The sequence below is a fragment of the Triticum dicoccoides genome, chromosome 1A (genome assembly GCF_002162155.2).
Source record: "Triticum dicoccoides isolate Atlit2015 ecotype Zavitan chromosome 1A, WEW_v2.0, whole genome shotgun sequence".
Classification (NCBI taxonomy): Eukaryota; Viridiplantae; Streptophyta; class Magnoliopsida; order Poales; family Poaceae; genus Triticum; species Triticum dicoccoides.
Window position 1 is genome coordinate 586,090,102 of NC_041380.1, and position 24,557 is coordinate 586,114,658.

The 24,557-nt window shown below is 42.4% G+C and overlaps 2 protein-coding genes and 2 non-coding genes across 10 annotated transcripts; 1 reads left to right on the top strand and 3 right to left on the bottom strand.

Annotated features, from left to right (window-relative positions):
- Positions 1 to 7,615: 7,615 nt before the first annotated feature.
- On the bottom strand, positions 7,616 to 7,687 carry TRNAQ-CUG. Its single transcript has one exon. It is a non-coding gene; the product is annotated as a tRNA-Gln (tRNA).
- Positions 7,688 to 9,821: 2,134 nt separating this feature from the next.
- On the bottom strand, positions 9,822 to 9,893 carry TRNAQ-CUG. The gene has a single exon. It is a non-coding gene; the product is annotated as a tRNA-Gln (tRNA).
- A 637-nt stretch (positions 9,894 to 10,530) lies between these two features.
- On the bottom strand, positions 10,531 to 22,008 carry LOC119292792 (protein timeless homolog). 7 transcript variants are annotated; one of them, XM_037571515.1, is made up of 25 exons: positions 21,854 to 22,008; positions 21,616 to 21,768; positions 20,395 to 20,554; positions 19,603 to 19,921; positions 19,364 to 19,498; positions 19,087 to 19,285; positions 18,877 to 19,007; positions 18,299 to 18,514; positions 17,329 to 17,495; positions 16,583 to 16,661; positions 15,573 to 16,295; positions 15,147 to 15,493; positions 14,938 to 15,060; positions 14,753 to 14,857; positions 14,346 to 14,561; positions 14,010 to 14,111; positions 13,289 to 13,396; positions 13,032 to 13,145; positions 12,708 to 12,818; positions 12,452 to 12,565; positions 12,105 to 12,215; positions 11,902 to 12,012; positions 11,585 to 11,695; positions 11,328 to 11,438; positions 10,531 to 11,097 (listed from the first exon to the last, which is right to left on the bottom strand). In XM_037571515.1, exons 1-25 carry the CDS (start codon positions 21,954 to 21,956, stop codon positions 10,866 to 10,868), a joined length of 4,401 nt encoding a protein of 1,466 aa, XP_037427412.1. In that variant the 5' UTR covers positions 21,957 to 22,008; the 3' UTR covers positions 10,531 to 10,865. The 7 variants fall into 7 exon arrangements, with proteins under 7 accessions (XP_037427412.1, XP_037427403.1, XP_037427407.1 ...); XM_037571506.1 differs by having other exon boundaries at positions 13,032 to 13,142; positions 19,364 to 19,504; XM_037571510.1 differs by having other exon boundaries at positions 12,452 to 12,562; positions 19,364 to 19,504.
- A 246-nt stretch (positions 22,009 to 22,254) lies between these two features.
- On the top strand, positions 22,255 to 23,839 carry LOC119292839. The gene is made up of 2 exons (XM_037571534.1): positions 22,255 to 22,671; positions 23,481 to 23,839. Exons 1-2 carry the CDS (start codon positions 22,313 to 22,315, stop codon positions 23,584 to 23,586), a joined length of 465 nt encoding a protein of 154 aa, XP_037427431.1. The 5' UTR covers positions 22,255 to 22,312; the 3' UTR covers positions 23,587 to 23,839.
- The last annotated feature ends 718 nt before the right edge of the window (positions 23,840 to 24,557 follow it).

Consider the following 24,557-nt stretch of genomic DNA (forward strand, 5'->3'; position numbering starts at 1 on the left):
AGTCACTTTCGTTCATTTCGTTAGTGTCTCTTGTGTTTTGTGTTTTGAAAGTCTTTGTAGTCTCAGTTTTTAGTTTTTAGTCATTAGTACCCCTAAGGATGGTTTTGAGTTATTCTAAAGATTAGTGGCAACTCTCTGTTCTTAGTCTTCGTTTATTTTCAGTATTTCTTGGTTCAGTACACTTGCATTCTTGAGTTGTTAATTTCTCTGGTCCTCTGGTTCTCATTATATTATTTACCCTATCATTAATTTTTCAGTTCTTCTAGTTTTTGCATCAGTTTATTAATTTAACATATCAGTATTTCAGTCATTCTTCTTTATCTCTTAGTTTCGGTATCTGTTCATTTTTCCATGGTCAGTCTCTTCAATTTGCATAATCTTATTCAGTACTTCATTGGTTTCTCTTCTTAGTATCTTTGTTTGTTGTTTCAGTCTTTATTTTCACAGTCTTGTTCCTTTTCGGTCTCTTTTCATCCGCTTCAGTTTGCTCGCTCTTGTTCTACTAGTTGTTCTTCTTGCCTTGTAGTATATTATTGTGTTGTTCTTCCAAAAAATCCAGCAAACGACACATGGCCTGGCTAAGCCAGGTGTCCAAGGTATATTTTTCCAGTTTCATCACTATCCTCGATGCGGCGAGTGTCGCCGTGTTCACCAATGGGAAGGAGTTGAACAACCTTGCAAACAGCTCAAATGAAGAAATTTGTGCTTGTCCACTGTCTGACATTTTCGGATATCATCAACAACCAACTATTGGGGCATTGCTTTGTTTTGATTTACTCTCAGTTCCTGAAGATAGCCAATCAACGTATCTAGTATCTAATCTGCAGTCACCAGGCAGCAAGCCTGGTAAGCTATCTCAAAAAAAAGTATCTAATCTGCAGTCTGGTTTTTGTGTTATTTTTCCAGGGGCTGCTCATGGGGGGTCTCACACGGTCACACCTGGTGTTTGATTAGCGCATTCCAAAAGCAAGAGCAGGAGAGGTGGACATGGTCACTACCGGAGACGCACTACTGGTGATGGATGAACACATACGGGCACAAAGAAGCAAATACTACTTCACATGTGCTGAACTGCTGATGGCGGGATCGGGTTCAGGTTCCGATGGGAATAGTTCACTTGCAAATGAACTTGAGGTGGGGCATGTCATCCCCATTTTGTTCCACAAGGATGGAGTTCGTTTGCACTCTCTCAGCTGATGTAATGCACCCCTTTTGATGTTTATTCACTTCAGGAATACTAAACCCAAGGCAAGGGGCTTCCTCTCTTTTTCTTTTCAAGACATTAAGCTGGTGCTCTCCCTTAGTTAATCCAGGAGGCATTTTTGTCAGTATCCTCTAGATGAGTCAAGTCATGCTTCAGTACACTTTGCCAGTCTTGAGTTACCATTAATAGTTTGTGCGTGAGAAGCTGGTGTGCGTCCGCATGTCAAACTATATTAACAGGAACTCATCAGATTTAGCCTCTAGATTTATGGATGCGGTGCTCAACACTGAAACAAAGTGGAATCTGACCTGAAAGCCAAATGAAATCAGATGGATTCCTTTTACAAACAATGAAATGGACCCAAACCAACAGACATACATGGCAATCAGTCATTGGACAAAGAAAACAACCTGAACCGAAATGAAAAACATACGTCTTCTTCAGCAAGACGAAAAATTTGGCAGCATGTTACTGGTAAAAATGCAGTTAAGATGATTTACAACTAATGATAAACCAAAACAGAGCCTACTGCCACATGCCACAGGAAACAGAGTTTTCATGCAATGGCAAAAACAGTCTGAATCTAAACCAATTCAATGCTCACAGCTCACACCTACGGAAAGAACCAGATTGGCGAAGAATAGGACGACGGTGGGTAGTTCACCCAGGTCGCGTAGAAATGGATCGCAGCTGGCGGCCATCCAAACCCACACGTGTCGCTGCACCGGTACTTTCGAAGGTTCGGATTTTCCTGGTAGATCATATCCATGTCTCCAGCATCACGATCATCCAGGTAACGAACGCCCGCTGGGAGATTGTGGAGGCCAGAAGGATCTTCAATTAACCTGGAGCACCCCCTGGCTGCAAACACCAGGAGGCCTTGCAGGGACTCGGGGTGCAGCTCCGTCCATGTGGTAAATGCCTCGCCGTCATGAATGTCGCCGCGGTACATTGTGAGCCGCCTCGCCGGTCCTGGCTCACGGTCGTCGGGAAGAGGGGGCCAATGGTAACGCACCACCATTGCCCAACCCCCACGGGATGCGAGTAGATACCTGCCGGACACCAGCAAACCTTGCGGATTGGCCGGCCGGCGGTGCTCGATCAGCTGCTGCCGAGCTAACAGCCGCCCGCTGCCCTCCACGACGTGCACGGCCACCAGCTGCTCCTGGCTCGTCAGAAAGTAGAACGCGCCACGGTGATAAGCGACGTCCTCGAGAAACAGCTGCTGATGTCCGGCTCCGGCTCCCTCGCCGACGGTGACGTGGAACCCGTGCGCCACCGGTCGCTCGTGGCGCGCTGCGCGGACGAGTGCCCAAAGAGCAAACACTGGCGCGCCGCCGAGTCCGTGGACGATGGCGGCACCGAAGCAGGCCTTTCCGGGAGCGAGAGGCTCGGCAGAGAGCGCCGCCGCCACCATCACCATCTGTCGAGGCTGACGCGTAGCATCTCCGGTCATGGTGAGGAAGTCGGGGATGAGAAGACGAGTCCTGGTGTAGAGATTGATGAGCGCGTGGTTGGAGGCCTGCGCGCCGGCCAAGAACACCCACCCAGGCGGGTAGGAGCCGAAGAAGCGGCCGGCGGCGAACTCCTCCGGGACGCGGAGATGGTGTGGCCCTCCGCATCCGATGCACACGAACATGGCCGTCCGCCCCTCTCCCGGAGCAAGAACTGGAGGAGAAGAATGAGGCACCAAGAGCCACGGGAGAGCTGGAGGAGGAGCCGGAGGGGCGATGGGTCGGCGCAGCGCGGCGGTGAGGGCGATCAGGTCCGCCGGGCAAGGAAGACGGCGGGCGATCTCCGTCAGGAGCTCGCCCGGCAATCCCCCTAGATCCATGCGGGGCAGAGAGGCGGAGGCGGAGGCGGAGGTTTCTTGCACTTCTTGCCGGAATCGACTGCCGGGGGAAACGGGCGGCGGCGAGCAGCGGCCCGGAGGTGGAAGGGAGGCGGGGGTGGAGGGGGTGGTGGAAGGTTCTTGGCACAATCTATGGCCTGGGGAAGGGGGAGCACGGCGGCGACCGGCGGGCCGGTGGCGGAAGGGGGGCGGAGGTGGGGGTGGAAACAGAGTCCGTTGCTCTGCTTTTGAGCAGAGGGAGACGCCGTTGGTTGGTTGGTTTCTCCCCGCCTAGGAGCTGATTTTTTGACGAGCTGCTGCTGGGCTCGTTGGCATCGGAGGCAAACTAATGGGCCGGCCCACTCCCTCGCACTACGTTACATGCTTTCGGCTTTTGCTTTTTTTTCATGCAGTTTTCTACTCGCTTTTTTCGAAAAATCGGTTTTTGTATTTCTTTTTAAAAGATCTAAAGTATTTTTTTAAATGCAGAAAATGTTCACCTTATATTAAAAAAATGTTCACCGTACGTTGAATAAAATTTGACTCTAAATTAAAAAATTGTTCCATGTGTATTCAAAAAAATATTCCGTGCCTTTTTGAAAAAATATTCATTGAGTACTAGAAAAATGTTTACTGTACAGAAAACTACGAAAAAGTGAAAAATTAAGAAACAGGAAGAAAAAAAAAGAATACAGAAGGGAAAAGGGTAAGTTAAATAAACTGGAAAGTGAAACAAAACAAATACCACAACAGAAATTGAAACAACATCGAACAAAACAAATATCGAATGAAACCCGGAACAGGGCCAGCCCACCTCGCTAAGCCTCCGAGAGATAGGGGAGGCAACAATGAACAACTTGGTAATGGGTCGGCGCACTCAGTTACGCGGATTGGCTTTGCAGATGAAGAGAATAGTACTATAAAGCGGTACAGGGTGTAGAAAGCAAAAAAATCTTAAGAAGGTCCAATGTCAATCTAGAAACCATGTCAAAATAGCGGCCGATGAGATAAGTGATTTCAGCAGTGTAGGTTGTTTGGGATGTATGTTCCTCTATAAGCAATATTCATGTTAGAGAACATTCGTTGTCCCATATGGGTAATACCCTGATGTACTCGGGTGCTGGTGCACCTGATAAGGAAAAAAATAATTTATCAATTATAGAAAAACTCAAAAAAAAACTATTTGTGAAACAAAGTTGACCTAACTTTGTATCCGTATAAAAACATTAGTGCATGAATAAGCTTTTGTTGACCTTAGGCCAAAATAACAAATTTCCTAGTACAAACCTAATGAACAGTAGTGTATATATATTCTTAATTTTGATTCCTTCACGGAACTTTGTATACGGTTACAACATTTGGTCATGAGGTTTCCAAAAAAATTAGGTTCTTTTTTACCTTTTTTGAATTACTAAATTATTTCTGCATATCCGGTGCGCCTACACCCGAGTGCACCAAGTTCCAACCTTGTCTAATACCGTCACTTGTCTGGTACACTTTCCCTATCTTATTTTTTAATATTGAGTAGGTGTTACTCTCATGAATACTAATTAGATAATATTGTATTGATGTACTTAAATTTGCAAACGAAAATACAAATTGTGTAGAGGATATTAAATAATTGAGAGAATCAAATAAAAGAGTCATAAAACCCAATAAAGACATGATCAATCAGGAAGTATTTTCCTAGGGGAAAATGGGAGAGGCATTTTTCAAGTGCGAAAAATAAAATAAAATTGGAGACCCGTTTTACCCTAGGTTTTTTGCCAGGGTTATTAGAGGGGAGAAGGGATGGAGGTTTTGGCGTGACTCGGGAGAAGTTAAGCGGCAATTACTTGCCATTTTTGTAAAGACCGCGCTTACCTAATTTGGATGGTCATTGGATAGGGCTTGCCCCTAGCAACGTCCAAGTTCCTATGTCCGCCCGACAACATTTTTGCACGGCAAAATGGGGCATCTGGATTCAGAATAAACATGCCTCGCAACAGACCACACATATGTAACAACGACTAGGCCAAGTGGAAATTGGTTGCGTCGAAAGGGTGAGGGCTTAAAAAGATCCAATGCCATTCAAAAACCATGTTCAAACACAGGCCAATGAGATGAATGATGTCAACTCTGTGGTGGGTGTGTTCTTCTACTAGTCATAGTTTTGTTAGAGAACATTGGGTGTCTAATGGAGACAATTGTCACTCATCTGGTGCACTCTCCTTATCTCACTTTTCTAAGTGAAACAATAGATTAAATTTCATGAATCATATAAACTTTTCATGAGCCTTTGGTCTATCGAACGGTTAGGAATCTGCTTTGTTTGAGACGTGGCTTTGAAGAGTGTTTGCTGCTCTTGTAAGAGTGTTTTAGTATCCCCATATGTGGTGATGTAATCAAGCAATAAGTATTTCCCTCGATTAGAGAACAAAGGTTTATCGGATCAGAAGGAGTTTCTAGCAAAAATAGTCACTGGCAGTGGCGGATCCACCATTGGGGCGAGCTGGGGCGGCCGCCCCGGCTCTCCGGTGACGAAGCAGGGTATCTCCCGTGCCTAGCGGCCATCGGTGCAGTGCAATGGTGCTCCATCGTCATCCGCCGCCCCGGCAAACCCCAATTTCTGGGTCCGCCACTGGTCACTGGTACCTAGATACACAAAACAAAACAAACTTGTACCCATCACGTCAAGACGATTGTCTTGCTAGTTGAAAGATTAAATGCAAATGATAGTGACAGTTTGACGGGTAGGTAAAATAGTAGAGCAAAGAATAGCAATTGTAACAATGATTTCAGTAAAGGAGAATAGAACCAGGAGGCATAGGTTCACTAGTGGTGTCTCTCTCAAGCATACAAGTGTGCGGTGGTGAAAAAATTGCAGTTGGGCAACGATTAAATTGCAATATTTATATGATGACAGTGATCATTCATGGTATAATTTCATATAGACATTACATCTGTGTAAGTCCGTTAATCAAACTGCATCTACATATAGTACTCCACTCAAAGACCGCTATCTAGCATGCATCCCACAGTATTAAGCTTACAAGAAACAGAGCATTACAATTAGGTTGACATAATTCAAACAACAAAACATCAATCAATACGACGAGACACTGTCGATTTATCCTCTGTGCAACAATACAATATGTGTCTTGTCCTTTTCTATCATTAGGGTATAGAACATCGCAAAATTACAACCCACTACAAAGCACCAGAAGAAAAAAACATCAAACTTGGCCAAAGAAGATAGATAGATCGGAGCGCATGCAAAGCTATTTAATTATACAACAAGAAAATCTTAAAAGATTCAGTTGAATTCAATGAAAAAACTAATCATAAAGTGATAATCCATAATGTCCCAACAAACACATACATGGATTACGTCAGGTTGAACCCCGTGATGTGAGGTAGCTCACGGGAACTTAGTATTGAAAATCAGAGACAGAGAGATATCTAGCTATTGCTATGCACCCTAAGGTTCTAAAGGAACTACTCACACATGGTCATGGAGGCAGCAAGGTTGATGAAAAAGCCTCTGGCAGATACAGGAACATGCCTCCAGATTTGATCTCCTCGAAATAGAAGCTTGCGACGGCGGAAAAAGTTGGAGAAAAATCTTGCAAAGGGTTTCACAAAATATGGCATTTATAGGAGGAAGATGGACGTATGGCGGTGGAGAGGGGGGCACATGGCCTAGGGGTCGGCCAAGGCCCTGACCACGCCTCCTGTTCGTGTGAGCCCTTGTAGCTCCTTTGGTTTCCTCCCGATGCTTCCTGGAACCTTTGTGCCCCGAAAAAATCATATTAAATCCTCGGAGCTTTTTTTACCTCTAGATATTGATTTTCTGTAAAGTCAAAAACATGCGGAAAACAACATCTGGCACTAGCACTGAATTAATAGGTTAGTCCAAAAAACCATATAAATTGATATAAAAAGTATATTAAAATGATATTAAAATAGCATGAAATAATAATAAAAAAGATATATTTGAGACTCGGAGAGCATGGTACCAAGAGAGAGGGGGCAAAGTACAAAACCAAAAGAGATCATATACGTGTCAATGATCACTGAAACGATTTCTACGAGAAGATCGAAAGAAGTTTGGGACATGTTTCATGTATTTGGGACAAAAGGAGATGTGTAATAGTGACACCATACGACGTCTGGAAAATACGGGATAGACAACAATTTTATTGATTTGGATAAATTTACTCTCCTGAATAAGAAATATGGGATGGCATATGTTGTATAGAAAATTGCATTTCTCAAAAAGAAGTATGGAAAACTACAAACAAAAATACAAACTCCATGGAGAAGATTCAAAATAATAGGGAGAATCAAATAAGAAAGTAATAATTGGCAATAGAGATACGATCTATTAGGAGGTTGGTCCTGAAAAAAAAATAAGGAATGCTAAAAAAGAAAATTCAAGCACAGAAAAATGGAAAAAAAAAAGTAAAGGTCCCAATATAATAATGAAGAACCAAATAAGAAAGTAATAAATCCCAAAATAAAGATATGATTAATCATATATGAAGAATAGGGAATGCCATCTTGTTTTCAAGTATAGAAAAATTAAAGAAGGAAAAACAAGGTCCCACCGAGGCTTGAACTCGGGTTACTGGATTCAGAGTCCAATGTCCTAACCACTAGACCATGGAACCATTTGTTGACTTTGATTTTCCCACTACTACTTTTATACCGCTTAGAGTGAGTCACCTTGTATGTGGAAAATTGAGCAGAATTGATTAGGTATGATGTCTGCTAGCTATTTAGACCGCGTTCGGCTCCTCTCCGCTCCCGGAGCGGACCAGTCTCTAGCTAATTTTTGGAGCGCCTAAAACCGAGCTCTACAGCTCCACGGAAGGACTCCGAACAGGGTCTTAGTCGTTCACTAGCTCTCCAAAGAGATGCCTCGAATGTCTACAATTTGGGAAATCATGTCATGTAGTGTATGATACAAATATCAGTTTATCTTGATTAATTAGTTGTAATCTATTATTTTGTTGATGGGTTATGTCTGCAGGTCAAGCTTCACACATTCAACTGGTCAAATCTCAACCTAAAAATCGTCTAGGTATGACGATTTCTCCAAGAGCCTCAATTGCAAGTGCAAAACCTGGTTTATATTGTTGGTTTGTCATGTTCATTGGCAGTTAGACAAATGTCTCTATATATTTATATAATAAGGTCAAATTATAGAAACCTTGCTGAAATTCCCAGACTATCTATAAACACCTAAAATTATTGTGAACATATGCCTAATATTGACCTCATGTTGCTCTAACAGCAAGTTAAATTTATTTCTTGGTATAGAAGAGTCTATTATTGCTCTATTTTGCACAACAGTCACAATTTATCCATTACTACGCTCAGTCCATATATTGAGGCTAGGTGTTCTCTCCTTGGTACAAATGTAGCTTCTGGATGAATTTTTAACTATTTATTGGGTCATTAATATAAATTATGTTGATTATTAATTTGATGTGTACATGAAGGGCCCTGAGATTTTAGTTTCACATCGAGTCCCCAAAATTTTCAGACCGGCCCAGGTTTTGGCGTGAAATGGGGAAAGGTAGGGGTGTTTTTTGCCTTTTATTTTGAAAAACACCCCATATATTAATTAATTAGAAAGGTTATTACGATCATATGCCACGCAGGGTGGAAAAGTATTAACAAGAATGCCATTGGACCTAGTGCCAAGGATGAACTTAGCATTTTCATGAGTGACCCCATTGGTAAGCCGACTAATTTTCAAAATTTTAAAATCATTGATCATCCTCGAGATACTCGAAGCCTTTTTCTTCAAATCAACGAGAGGAGACCTGTCAACCTTCTCATTTGAAAGGAAAGGAGACAGTGAGGGGTGATGCGATTATCTAATTTTGGACGGAGGATGAATAGGGGTAGGGAACAATCGCTTGCTCCCTAGTAGCATCCAAGTTCATATGTCTATTTGCCAACAAGCATGCCCCACAAAAGACCATGCCTAGGCCAAGTGGCAACTGGTTACGTCACAAGCAAAAGAAAATTAACAAGGTCCGATGCGATTCAAGAAACCAGGCCAAAACACAGGCCGATGAGATCAATAGTTTCAACTGTGTGGGATGTCTCTTCCTGCACTAGTGATAGTTCGGTTAGAGAACATTATAGGTATCTAATACAAACAGTTGTCGCTCGTCTGGTGCACTTCCCTATCGCATTTTTTAAAATTTATACCAAACAATAGATACAATTCCCATGAACCATATCAAACTCCAAGAGCCTTTGGTCTATCGAAATGGTTAGAAATATACTTTGGTTGACACCTGCCTTGATAAGCATGGTACCATAAAAGAGGCAAAGTACGAAACTAAGAAGATATCATGTCGAGAAGGCTGGACCCTATATCATTGTATGTATCCAACAATTGTTTATGTTAGTGAGCACTGAAACTATTTTAATTGACAAGATCAAAAGAACTTTGGGACATCACTCACGTATCTGTGACAAAACGAGATGTGGAATAGCGACAACAAATGGCGTTTGAAAAAAAAATCAGGATACACGGTGATGTTGATTCGGATAAAGTTACTCTAGTGAATAAGAAATATGGAATGACCGTATTGTCTATGGGAAATTACAAGCGAAAATAGAACAGACCCTATAGATAAGATTCAAAATAATAGCGAAGAACCAAACAAGAAAGTGGAAACACTAAAATCCTATAAAGATATGATCAATCGGGAAGGTTTTTTTTTTTCAGAAAAGAATAGGGGAATGTCTTTCAAGTACAGAAAAAACGAATGGGGAAAAAACAGGTCCCACCGAGACTTGAACTCGGGTTACTGGATTCAGAGTCCAATGTCCTAACCACTAGACCATGGGACCATTTGCTGATTCGATTTTCCAGTTCCGGTTGTCATAATAACTAGAAGGTCAGGCATCCTATCTGACAGCCGTCGACTGTCTGAGAAAATCGAGCACGCTCCTCGTACAATTCGCGCTTGTTATCGTTAGATGGATTTCAAGGAAAACTACTCATCGTCATTGCCGTCTATCAGTAGCCCGTGTCTTCTTTTCAGACCAGCCTTCCGACTAGCATTCCTCTCTGCCATCGATGATGATCCGATGCTTGGCATCTTCACTTTCATCCAGCTCGGCCTCACTGTATATTCATCCAGAAGTTCAGCATCGCCATGTTAATGCTAGGTGAATTCATCAACTCCGAATGGAGAGAGGCGTCCCTGAAAAGTGACAAGTTCATTTTACAGTTGGATAATCATCATTGCACATACTAACAGCATGCTACTCTCGCCGGTTACTGATGTGATGTCTACGATATTCTTTTGGGGTCAACTGAGCCCTAAACCACTTGCAGAGTTGTCAGTATGTTTTTCTGAATGATATTCATCAACCCTGAGTAATTAATGTGTTACTAGATGGCATTCCTGACATGAAACGTACTCACGGTAACTGAGTATGTTGCCATAGAGTGTCTACACCGACTCCAATTGCGAAAATCACATCCACATCAAGAGGCACTCTTTATTATCATAGAGAATGAATCATGCAAGTTAAACAAAGAGAGCACCGTGTTCCCATACAACCGTCATACGATTGGCTAGTAACATTTGATCAGACCGCAACACTGGCTGGAGAGGCTGTATCCAAAACTAACACCAGGGCCAACTTGGAAAATAAATCATGTCCAAAGACAAGAGCCTGACAACCTCAGGTTGCATCTGCTTACTGCCAATTCTCAGCTCCCAACTCACAAGCATGTCACCTCACTATATAGCAGTAGCAGACCATCTACTCCAAACGTATCCGACTTTTCACTCACCAATTTCAAGTAAACTACTACTCATCATCATCGTCGTCAATTACCATTCTGTGTCTTCTTTTCAAACCAGTCTTCTGACTGACATTAGAGCCTGCCATGTCCCCAGATTCAGGCATGTCTCTGTCATCGATGGTCCGTTGCTCGGTATCTTCACCACCATCCAGCTCAGGCTCACTGAAGTCATCAAGAAGTTCAGCATCACCACCTTTATCGTTAGATGAGTTCAACTCCGGATGAAGAGGGGCGTCCCTGAAAAGTGAAGTTCATTTCATAATCATTCAAGACAAAATCATAATTTCACATATTATAGTAATTAATGTACTATCGATGGTTATTGATGCCTGCCTGTTTCAGCTTTCACTAGGCAAAAGTGCGTACATCAGAAACAGTATAGAGGCCCTCAGATATCAAGCTATTCTACCTCAAAACAATATTAAGCTATACCAAGTATGTCAGGTAAATAACTTAAATGAGCTTACATGACATTTGAACCGACAGTCTCATTGTCCAGAACAATGTTCTTCGAAGAATCTTGGTGTTCTTGTCTGTTCTCTGTAACATCTGATGTAGATAACCTTCTTTTCTTTCCTCTATTGTTTAAAAATAGAAGGAACTAGGCCAGTCAAAATGTGTGCAAAGGAAGGAATCATAGCATATAAATTGATGATGTTTAATAATTGGCATCATGAACATTCAATATTCAGTTCTTAATGTATGTAAAGCTGAATGAGCTCACCTAAGCAGAGATCCTATGGTTTCATCATCAGAATCTGTGCCCTGCGAAGCCTCTTGATGCTGTGATATACCTGGTGGAAGATCCACCGAGGCCAGCTCCTTATTTTTGGGTCTGCAATAGATGAAGGGAAAAACTCGATACGTCAAAACAGACAAGGCAGCATCAAATACTATGGTAATCATTATTGCACATACTATAATATGGTACTCTAGATGGTTATTCATGTCTGTCTGTTTTCAGCTTTCACTAAGCATAAAGTGCATAGTATAGGAAACTCTATTCCAAGTATGTGAGGTAAATTACTTATACAGGCTTACATGATATTTGAACCGATAGTCTCAACGCCCCGACCAGTGTTCTTCGAAGAATCTAGGTCTTGTTTATTCTCTGCAATATCTGATGTTGATAACCTTTTCTTCTTTCCTCTACTGTTCAAAAATAAAAGTAATTAGTCCCATTCAAATGTGTTGAGGGAAGAAAAACATAGCATATAAATCATTGAGTTTAACAATTGGCTTACCTAAGCAGAAATCCTATGGTCTCATCATCAGAATCTGTGCCCTGTGAAGTCTCTTGATGCTGTGATATACTCGGTACAAGATCCACGGACGGCAGCTCCTTATTTTTGGTTCTGCAATAGATGAAGGGAAACACTCAGTGTGTCAAAACAGGAGGCAGCATCAAGTACTATAGTAATCATTATTGGACATGATATAGTAAGGTACTCTCACTGGTTATTGATGTCTACCTGCTTTCAATTTTCACTAGGCATAAGTGCATAATATGGAAACAATACAAGAGAAAACATACAGCCTTGAATATTAAGCTGTTCCAAGTATGTGAGGTAAATAACTTATATGAGCTTACATGGCATTTGAACCGATAGTCTCAATGCCCAGACCAATGTTCTTTGAAGAATCTAGGTCTTCTTGTTTATTCTCTGTAATATCTGACGTTGATAACCTTTTCTTCTTTCCTCTACTGTTTAAAAATAAAAGTAATTAGTCTCATTCAAATGTGTTGAGGGAAGAACATCATAGCATATAAATCATTGAGTTTAACAATTGGCATCATGAACATTCAGTAATCAGTTCTTGTTGTATATGAAGCTGAATGAGCTCACCCAAGCAGAGATCCTATGGTTGCATCATCAGAATCTGTGCCCTGAGAAGCCTCTTGATGCTGTGATATACTTGGTGCAAGATCCACAGATGGCAGCTCCTTATTTTTGGTTCTGCAACAGATGAAGGGAAACACTCAGTATGTCAAAACGGACAAGGCAGCGTCAAGTACTATAGTAATCATTATTGCACATGCTATACTAAGATGTCTACATGTTTTTCAGCTTTCACTAGGCATACGTGCATAATATGGAAATAATATATGACAAAACATAGAATATTAAGCTATTACAAGTATGTGAGGTAAATAACTTATATGAGCTTACATGATATTTGAACCGATAGTCTCAACCCCCGGAGCAATGTTCTTCGAAGAATCTAGGTGTTCTTGTTTATTCTCTGAAACATCTGATGTTGATAACCTTTTCTTCTTTCCTCTACTGTTTAAAAACAAAAGTAGTTAGTCCTAGTAAAATGTGTTGAGGGAAGAAAATCATAGCATATAAACCAATGAGTTTTAACAATTGGCATCATAAACATTCAGTAATCAGTGCTTGATGTATATGAAGCTGAATGAGCTTACCTAAGCAGAGATCCTATGGTCTCATCATCAGAATCACCCTGCGAAGCCTCTTGATGCTGTGATTTACTCGATGAAAGGTCCACCGAGGGCAGCTCCTTATTTTTGGTTCTGCCATAGATGAAGGGAAACACTCAGTATGTCAAAAGAGACAAGGCACATCATAAAATAATTTCTTATAACTGTGGCATGTTCACACTCGGTTCTTAGGAAGGGAAAATGAAACCTAGAGTCCTAAATTAGTTGCACATTTTGCCTATGATGAAACTAAGAAAAACTAACTTGACAATACATGCTGTTGACTGTAGTCTAAAGAATAAATGGCATACAAGATCAAATAATATGATTCTGTTTTGCAGAAACAAATGTGTTTTCATACATCCCATGGCATTTCTGTCGTAATTACTGGCAACTTCAAATAGAGTTAAACAAAAATATCTAAGTTCTTTATTGATTTTGATTACATACTGGCAAAATTTCCAGCCATTTTCATCAATCATACTTTCTGATATAAAGGCATTTTTAATAGAATTCAACCGGGGTGGGGGCCCCCTTCCCTCTTATCTCCAATCAAAACTCTCCAACCGGCTAAGCCCCGTAAAACGTACGTGAAAACCCATGGATGTAGCATTGCTCATCCTTTTATTAAGGGTAAAACAAACTCAAAGAAAAAATATCACACCAATAGAATTAACTCACGAAAGCAACCAGTGCGGGAATTTACCTGCCCTTAAGTGATTGCAATGTTTCTTCATCAGATGATACTGGATGATTATCGTTGTTGTCATCCTTACTGCTTAATCGATGAAGCCTTTTCCTCCTGCGCCTGAAAATGCAAGCTAGACTTAATGACAAGTAACAACCAATTAGCTATTAAATCACACTAATTTCTTTTAATAATGTGCTTAGGGCAATGTATGCACTAGTTTTGACGTCTTTAACATGTTAAATTGTGGATTCCATCTTTACTGATAACTGTGCATAGCTGAATTTCAAGCTTGTAATACAGGCTCACAGCCATGGAGGAAGAATGGCACAGCTCGTCCTTTATAATACTCACCGGGTGCTTTCTGGCTTCGGATCGTCCAGCACATCGTTTTGTGGTTGTGTAACCAGACCTTCAGCTGAAAGAGATGCCTCTGGAATTTTTGTCCTCCTAGTGACACTCCTGAGACCTAGCTGTGTAAGCTTTCGAGAAATTTGAGCCGACGATATCTTTCCACTGGGATCTAGAGCTTCAGCAATTAGATGACTGTATTTACGATCATCCTTATATCTGTAACATACAAGGAATAAACATTCAGGCATCATCATGTGATTCATGCCCAAGTACTAAACAATAAACATTATTACATACTCATAAGCAGTACAAACATCAGGAACTTATTTTCCGTTCCAGCTTAGCAAAGCATGTTATACGAATTGATCAGTGATCTTATCCTTTCTTGACATAAATTGATCACTTACTTCTCGTGAAGATCTCTGATAAGCTTCTCTTGCTCTTCATTAAAAATGGAACGCCCTCGTCTCTTTGGGACCTCTTTATTCTGAGAGCCTCTAGATATAGTAGTCCTAAATCAAGTAAATCTAATCAAAGAGCTAGTCTAGGGAAAGCATCTGTGTTTAAATGCAGAGCTAGATATAAAACAAACCTATCATTATCCTCAGCTTCACCTTCACTGTCTGAAAGTGACAGTAATATGCTCCTTTTGTCTCTGGCACCCATGCTCTTCTGAGTATCACCTTCACGTTCACCAGAAGATGAATCTCCATTCCTGTTCACATGCACACACGAATGAAAATAAATTATCTCATTCACACTATATTAATGGACAATTGGGCATATACAAGACAAACTTACTTATCACCATCATATGGTTCATGTGGTATATCATAGTCAGCTTCATCGTCACCAAGAGAATCTGCTATATTTACTGGACCTCCCCATCCTTTACTTGAACCAACTTCACCACCCTTATTGTTAACATCTCCCTTGAACTCATTCAGTAGATAATCAGCGTCAATGCAATGGCATTCCTTTCTTGTCTTCCAAAAGAGGGCATCAACAAATAACAGTGGCTGTTTTTTCATTGCTCTCACCAACTTCCTTACAATTTTAGAAAGAAAATTTACAATATTTGCATACTCCTTTGAACTCGAAGACTTCTGTTCAACTAATATATCATAGAAAGTAGTCAGAAGCGATAGCTGCAAAAGACGGGCAGTATAATGTCAGATCCCAACAAAATACAGCCCTGATGAAGAATATATGACAGTGAGCTATTACCTGATATAGCATTGGTGACACATCTAGATCTTCACAGAATCTCCGCAGCATGCATATGATGTAGTGGTTTGTTCGAAAGGAGTTAGTCTTATAGTACTTCAACAACCAGCATATATTTTGGACAACAGAATTGTTGGCTAGGCTGGATATTAACCGCGATACGTTAAAATCAACTTCACTTGTAGCTGGGGGGCAATCATCACTTGAAGAATCTGAAGCATCTTCCTCTTCATTAATGGTATTTCTTTTCTTTTCAGCACTGCCTGCAGAAGATGGATCACCTCCAGGCTGTGTGGTACAAGTATCTTCCTCTTCGTTAATGGGATTTCTTTTCTTTTCACCACTGCCTGCAGAAGATGGATCACCACCAAGCTGTGTGGTACAAGTATCTTCCTCTTCATTAATGGGATTTCTTTCCTTTTCACCACTGCCTGCAGAAGATGGATCACCTCCAAGCTGTGTGGTGCTCTCCAGATTAACAGCCGTATCCACAATTGTATCTGGCAGATCTGTGCCATCGGAATCAACTTTTCCTTGCTCTAAGAGAGTAGGTTCTGCTAGAGGATCCTCACTTCTCAAATCTGGAAGTGAATCAGATGTAGCTTTAGTCCCATCTGTTGGGTCTATACAGCTTTGCTCCACATTCTCTGTTTCAGGTTCGATACTCTGATGTTTGTCATCTGACGTCTTCCTTTTTCTGCCCTTTCTTGTCCTTTTCGCAACCTAAATTGAGGTGGTGATTAATAATCAGATCAAGAAGGGAGGAGGGTCGGTTGCTTCAGCATGAAGCTTGTCATCTTTACATAAGCAGTTGAAATTTGGTACAATAAAATGTACTCCCTCCGTCCCATAATAGAAGAACGTTTTTGACACTAGTGTAGTGTCAAAAACGTTCTTATATTATGGGACGGAGGGAGTAGTTGCTGAAAAATGAAGATCCACACTTCATGTAACTTGTGGTGGACCATACAAGCAAGAATATATTGACGTTGGGACTGAAAACAACATACCCTTAAAGCACCACGTGCTTGAAGCTTCTCCATCAGCTGTAGCATGATATGAACTGTTTCTAGTAAATCCGCAAGAGCACTGATAAGAACAGACAAGTGAAACAATGGTTGGAAGCATATAAAAGTAGAGTATACATAAAGTTGGTTGAATGAATTAACAAAATAGTGTGGACCTCCATTGTGCAGAAAAAAACTACTGTACATCGAATTCCTGAAATACCCTTTCGAAAAACCACAGGGTGAGGGTGCAACAACTTGCACATTCATAGATCCCACTTTTATCATTAGACATCACAAGAGTTTCAACTTACAATGTGCACCCATTAGCTAAATGTAGTAGAATGTGCACCCACTTGTATTTTCAGGTGCAATGGAGGAAGAAAGAAAATTGTGCACCCAATGTATTGGAGATGTACATTGGACTTTTGTAAAGCAGGCAAACAACTAGAGTGCATCCCTTTCATAATGGAAAAAGGTTAAATGGAGAACTGCTTGAAGTACATGTTGAGAACAAGACTATTATTCTAATGGATGTTTATAAGTTGTATATACATGTGGAGCATCATTTCTACCAAGACAAGTATGCACAAATTGCAAAGTAAAGTTTCTATCAAATACATGTCAGAGAAGCATAATAGCAATTTGGTGTCTTTGCATATACCGAAGCTTCATGTTTAAGCAGCAAATAAAGAGTATATAACATATAAATAAATATGAATTTCTGAAAAAGGAACTTTTGTATAAACCTTTTTGGTTGCTTATGAGTATCAAAAGATCTGAACAAGTTCAGGAGAAACTGAGTCAGGCCTTGTTCTGTCTGATCATAGAACAGCTTATACAGTAAAACACGGGCTGTTTGAGATTCCCTTGAATCTTCAGGATGAACTTTCACCACCAAATATATCATGCCAATCTGCAAAAGGAAGATTGTTCAGTGTGTGGATTCGAATAAGTCAAAGATAGAGACCATGAAAACATACTAAAGGAACGCGTTAAGGGAATTATGAGACTAAGCAAGTTCATATTTCTTAAGAAAATTAAATTCTCCTTTTCACACTAGCAATGTATTGTGATTCTCTTCGTAGACCACGTTTAACAGAGTTCTCATTCTCAGACAACAAAGGATAAATACAAATAACCAATAGATCCTATATGCAGTTTATGAAGCTTAACAAATTAATATCTAGTTACAAGTTAGGCACTTAGTAGTTGATACTTGGTCATTACCATCAACATTCAGCAAGCAGTGAAGTTGATAAATAAATCATACTACTTGCTGGTAGTGAAATGGCTTCAAACTTTGCCTACTTATGGATAAACAGTAAACAAACCAAGCTCAAGCCTAGTTTCAACCTCTACTTTTCTTTTTAAACGATATCAAAGTTGGCAATCCAAATTTGGTTTTGGCGCAGCTATCTGAGCAGTACTCCATTTACTTGTTATAAACCTTTTTCAGGAAAAGAAACTGAACCAAGCTCAACGAAAACAATGGATCAAATCTTCAAAGTTAAGCCTGGGCGATTTTACTCAGACTTCACTTGTTTAAACCATTACTATTTTCGTTTTAGAATGTCAATGTCAAGATAGTGGTATGCAGACCGTTCTCAAGCTCATTGGCTCAGGAAAAAAATTGGAGAGAGAAATATGCAACTGGTTATACAAGATCTAAGTAGTGTCCCTGTCTTTCTTAAATGTACGGGATACATATTTGCTTACCATGTTCTTCATTAAGGAGCCAGCAGCTGAAAGAGTTTTGTAATCCTTAGTATGCTTCAGGTCTTCATAGGCCTCACGCCACCTGGACAAGACTATATTGAACATATCTTCGTTTAATGTGGCTGCAACAGGTCCACATATGTCACCACGAAATGGCAGATCATCACATTCATTGCCTGGTGAAGTCTCAGACAGCTGGGGCCCAGCACTTGATTTCTAAACAAAAAAAATGACACGTCAAAAAACAGCATGACAACAAGATGACAGACACATTTCTGCATGAATAGTTATAATCATGGTATTCTGTCCAATTAAGATAATGTATTCCCTAAAAAAAGGTAACAAACTCACACATAAAAAATCTAGCAAAACAAGACAAGATAACGAAGTTGCATGTATTGTAAAAAAAACACTGACGTACAACTTAAGTTGCATGCATTGCATTAGTGAAGATAAAATCAACTATATATGATCAGATATTGGCTATTCCAGTCAACATTGCCCAGGTGATAAAAACATGGAACAACAATTAGATATAGGAAAATGCAGCATCACAGCCCATGAGTTCAGTTCCAAACCTGAGCATTTGATGTTTTCTCGTGTTGAAAAGCTAAGACAAAGCAAACGACTTTGAAGAATGTAATGTTATCAGATTTCTCAATAGAATGATGCTGCTTCACGATATCATCACAAACAGACTGCATCAGGACTGAAAAGCACTGTGTTATCTCAAGCTTACAAAAATATAGGACACAGTAATAGTTTTGGAAAAGGAGCGCTTAAGTTACCATTATATCCTCCAGATAAAAATTGATCCATGAAACTTCTTAGCATTTCCATAACACCCTCCTTTGGTATGTAAAGAAGTTCATTATCCCATGCTATCCTTTTCTGAGGGCCTCTTTGGACATTACGCATTTTCCGGAGGCTATTTGCTGATGACATTGCTGAGCTGGGGTTCCCTTTGCACAATGACTTAGATCCATCCTGTAAGATCAAGTGCAACACAACGATTTATCCACTTATGATGTAGAATCTTAATAACAACATTAGATTATACGGTACCACTGCAAGGCATGTAAAAATTCCGTTGAGTGCGTGATTCTCCGCGTTTCTCTGCCTGAACATCCTTTTTTCCCTCTCTTCCTTCTCCATCATCAATCTCAATGAATCAACTGATGTATCGATATCTCCATTGACCTGCTCCTATGAAACATCGAAAGAGTAACACAGTTCTCACTGTAAGTCATGGGAAAGGGGTCATCTAAAGAAATAGATAAATTAGTTTTGAAGAACAGGAATACCTTTGAGCCTTCAGGACGAACTTTGGCGATCAATTCTGGGTCCCGGCCCAAGAAAAGATAATGAAAGATTTCCAACAAAAGAAGGTTTTCATGCTTGAGATAACCAGAGGGCTCATCAATATGTTGAGCTAGCACTAAGATTAGGTCCATCATATTTTCTTTAAACATGAGTTCTAAAAAGCTGTCAGCCAGGTACAATAACTGGGTAGCTTCCCCAGATGCCTTCTGAGGCAATGTGATTTCTTGAATAGCCAAGACGTTGCGCAATAAAGTAAGCACCAACTGTACTAGCTTCCAGTCATCTTCCGTGAATGAAGTTCTGATTGCATTGAAAAGTAAGTCACGCTCAACTTACTAGAACAAAGGAAACATAGTGTAATTGAACTAGTATAATGTGAACAGAATGGAATGAGAATGACAGAACATGCATGACATTTGCACAATTGGCTTTTATGCAACCGAACAGAAAAGGATAAATATAATATATTTTTAAGGAATAAGCATAAATAGTCTTTTGGGCACTACTTACACTTGAATGGGTACAAATACCTTATCTTTGGTCACAGTTTGATTGGAAGAAAATAAATCCCAAAAGCATATTTTTATTTCATGAGCATAGTCCAGTGCAGATGAAGATAGCATCAAATTGACATGTGGATCAGGCATAATCATCTTTCTCATATGCCAGTGACATTGATAAATTAAAACTTACAGATTTATTACAGCATAATAAAAGCATGGCCTCATCTGATACACAAGTGAAACTCAAAGTAGCAACAGAAGAGAATTCACCTTTCCAAATGATCCAATGGGTCCTCAAGAAGAGACACAATCACTGCGATTGCAACATTCCGTGTGAGTGCAGCCTTCAAATCCCACAGATACTCTATCTGCTGAGCAACATCCTCTGATGAAGGATCGACAGGCATGGTGAGGAATACCAAAACTTTCACTTCAAAGAAAAGAGGAAAACATTAGACCTTGTAGTGTCAGATTAGTTAATCCAACTGAAAGCACAATGTGTGACCTTGTAGTGTCACATTAGTTAATCCAACTGAAAGCACAATGTGTAGCTATATAAAGGGGAAAAGACAAATATTACAGTGATAAGACTCAATTCCAGATGAATTACAAGTAAATCAAAATGTGACCCTTAGAGTAACAGATATTTAGGTCTATAAGGTCAAAACATGCCACGAAGGTGTGTGCATTCTTATCAGATTATCATATCCTAATCTATAAGACTGAATTACCCCCATGATAATTTCTTACAGTTTTTACCAAATTGTTATGGCCGAAAGTAGCAATCAAGATTCTGTTTCTCAAGAGATTAATGCTCAAAGATTTATGGCGGAAGTTTGCTAAAAAAATCCACCATGGAGACCAATTCAGTGGCTAGAGCAATGCATATTTGTGAATATAGGGAGTAGAGTCTGGGGCCTTCCATGCATAACCAAGTTCAAAAATGATGCATATTTGTCAATATAAGGAGTAAAGGGATGATGAACTTCAGTCTGGCTAACTAACTCTTCCATTCCATGCATAACCAAGTTTGTGATTTTCCTGAAGTTCAAAACTACATACTGGTATCCTCGGATAAGAAAAAAATGCATACTAAAAATAGATAGAGGATACTGTTATTTAACAAACAGATCCGAAATGGCAGACGCTAGTTTTTGTTCAACAGTATAAGCTGGTTGCACAACAGAACTGCGCAGGTATGCACAATAGGAGAAATGATGGCCAGTATCATAATTTGCACATAAGCTGGTTGTTACATAATGATGGCCAGTATCACAATAGGAGAAATAATATAAGCTGGTTGTTACATAATGTGCACATAAGCTTCGGCGAATCGAGACAGCAAAATGTGGACAGTGTCAGAGACTCCTCTACCCACAAAATCAGTTCTCTAATCTAATTGCTCGAGACTGACAGATCTTGTGCGGGTTCCGTCCGTGCAGACCATGACAACAACTTCAGAGTTTCAGGAAGGGGGGATAGAAAATGTACCTGCCGTGATGACGAGGTTGCGGTCGGACTGGTAGTTCTCGATGATGGGCACCAGATCCCTGGACGCGATCCTCCACTTGCAGACCTGCTTGAAGACCTCCCGCCGCTCCGGGTCGTCCCGCCGCAGCAGCCTCTGCAGATCCTTCAGGTTGTCTGCACAAACGCGCGCGCAGCGGAAGTCAGAGAACACCAGACGGAGGCGGACGCGCGCAAGGGGTAGGAGAGCGGGCGGCGGTACCGAGGCAGTGTTCGCCCTTGACGTAGCCGACGGCGCCCCCGTCGTCGTCCTCCTCGGCGGCCCCGAGGCCGGCGCAGGTGAGCGAGAGCATCGCCGAGTCCATGCCGCTCCGCTAGGGCCGGTGCGTGGAGGCGGGGGTGGGGTGGGGTGGGGGGAGGAGAGGTGGATCCAGCGAGGTGGGAGGGAAGCGGTGTGGAGAAGACGATGGATTTGGGGGATTTTTGCCGCCGCCGCGCGCCATTACGGTGGGGTTTTCCCGCGCTTTTGGCCCCGCTTGGTGGGCCGTCGCAGGCCCTTGCTCTCTCCCGTCCCCCACATAGGCTCCTACCCATTCGGCCCAACTACGTGGACCGCCAGCAACTTACGGCCCGACAGTTGAGTAAAAAAAGGAGAAGAAAAAAAAGTAAGGATCAGACCGGAGCGTAGCCGGAGGAGAAGAAGCCAAGCGACCGAGCGACGATGTCCATGGCCGTGCCGAGCTCGCTCCGCGCCCTGGCCCCTCCGGCTCTGCTCCCGTACCCTCTGGGGACGAGCGGGTCCGCGCGCCCGTCGCCGGCGCACCGGGCGGCGCGGGGGATGATGGTGGCCCGGCGGAGGGACGTGGCGGTTGCGGCGGCGGCGGTGGCGGCGGACGCGGGGTGGCTGGAGCGGCTGCCGGAGAAGGAGAAGCCGCTGTACGCGCACAGCCTGCCGTGCATCGAGGCGTGGCTGCGCAGCGTCGGGTTCGCGCAGTCCCGCGAGGACCGCGCCGTGTGGGTCGCCGAGACGCCGCTCTGGCACGCCCGCCTCAGCCTCGACGTCACCGACCTCCACATCAGGTAGCCCGCCCGCCCGCCCACCCATCCACGCCGGCCGCCGTGCCGCTCTTCTGTAGAAAAAATAAAATCTCTCTGACTGAAGAGGAATTGCAGCGCGCTGTACGGCGAGCGATTCTGGTTCAGACAGTTCTTGCTCCTGCTTCGGCTGAATAATGCGACGATGCCAGTGTGTTCTTGCAGCTTAGTTAGCCCAATATAGCAAGCAATCGACTTGTCAGATTGCTCGACAGTGCAGTTCATCATTTTTATTATCCCAAGGATTATGGTTCAGCTAATGCTCTGCAAATCCTGTACCGAAAACCAAGCTGACAGTGCGATTACTGCTCCTACTTTTAGTCAGAAGGAAAGGCCCTGCCCTTTTCAGATCATAACTACTGACTTCATGATTTAGCACCCCTGACCACCTGAATTCCAAGATCGAGCTGCATCCTCATAACACCAAATGCAATGTTTCCAATGTGTTCTTGCGGCTTAGTTAGCCCAGTGTAGCAACTAGTAATTGACATGTCAGATTGCTTAACAGTTGGTTGTTTTCATTTTCACCAAGGATTGTGGCTCTGCAAATCCTGCGTTGCTAACCAAGCTGCGAATGCAAATACTACTGTTCTTTTAGATAGAGATGTCATTCTACCCTTTCCAGAACATACTGACTTTATAATTTATCATCTGACTAGCTGAATTCTATAAGATCGAAACTACATCCTCATGGCACTAGAAGGCATGAAACTCTTTGCTGATCGCCTGAATCATTATTGCCAGGACACTGATTATTTTCACTGAACCCTACTATTTTGAATCGACGTAATCAGATACCTGAAGAGCGGCCCAGGGAACCTGGAGAAGGACATGGAGAGGAGATTCAGCTACGCCCTGAGCAGAGAAGACATCGAGAACGCCATCCTCGGCGGACCCTGATAATCCCCCGTCCATCCACCAGCCAGCTCGGTCGAAACCAGGACCCTCCGTCCAAGCACGACCACCCCATGCAGGATCCCTTGTTCAAGTGTGATGTGATGTCAGAATTCAGTTCTGTATACTAATTTCGACGTGGTTAATCAGCACAAGCGAGATAGGATTCAGTGCCAGTGTCGCCTCTGTTTTCAAGCAGACCTGTACAGATATTTTCTCTGGATTGATCTTCTAAAAAGAACATTTTCTCTGAATTTCCTTTTTGTAGCTGGATTTTCTCTGGATTTCTGTTGATGACACGATGATCAGATATTTGATGCCAGTTTGTTTCTGCATCCAAGATGAAAATGGCTTTGCAAGATTCACCTGCAAAAACGGGTGTAGCTTTGCACAGTAGAAGTAGAAGCAAGTGTCAGTCTACTTTGAGTCTGAACCGCCGATTGGGCAGCAGTAGGTGGCTCAGCTCAGCTTCTTTTTCTTTTCTTTTCGAGATAAGCTTCTTTTTTATTTTTTTATTCTTTTTAGGGTTCCTTCTTTTTTTATTTGATGATGAGGAATAGTAGTGGCTGAGCTGGTCCAGTCGAATCAGGCCACCACGCTTGCCCCGCGGCCCGAGCCCGTCCGTCAGGTCGGTCGTGTCAGAGGATAAGCGGGCTATCCTTCTAGCCCCGCCTGAGCTGGCACCTAGTCACGGACGCCTCCCACCCACCCCCTCCACACGACGCGGGCCACGTGGCCCACCAATCAGCCGTGGCCCGACCGCTACGCGAGGGGCCGGCCGGCGCACATGGGCGGGGCGCACACGTGGTGCGAAAGCCCGTTCCGGCGGGGCCCGCGCGGGAGAAGCGGCCACCACGTCACCTGCATGACCGGGACGCCGCGCTGGCCCTCGGGGCGCGCGCGCGGCGACGCGTAGCCCGGCGGCGCGGTCGACACGTGGGGAATGGGTGGTGCGGGGTGACGCGGGATCGGACGGC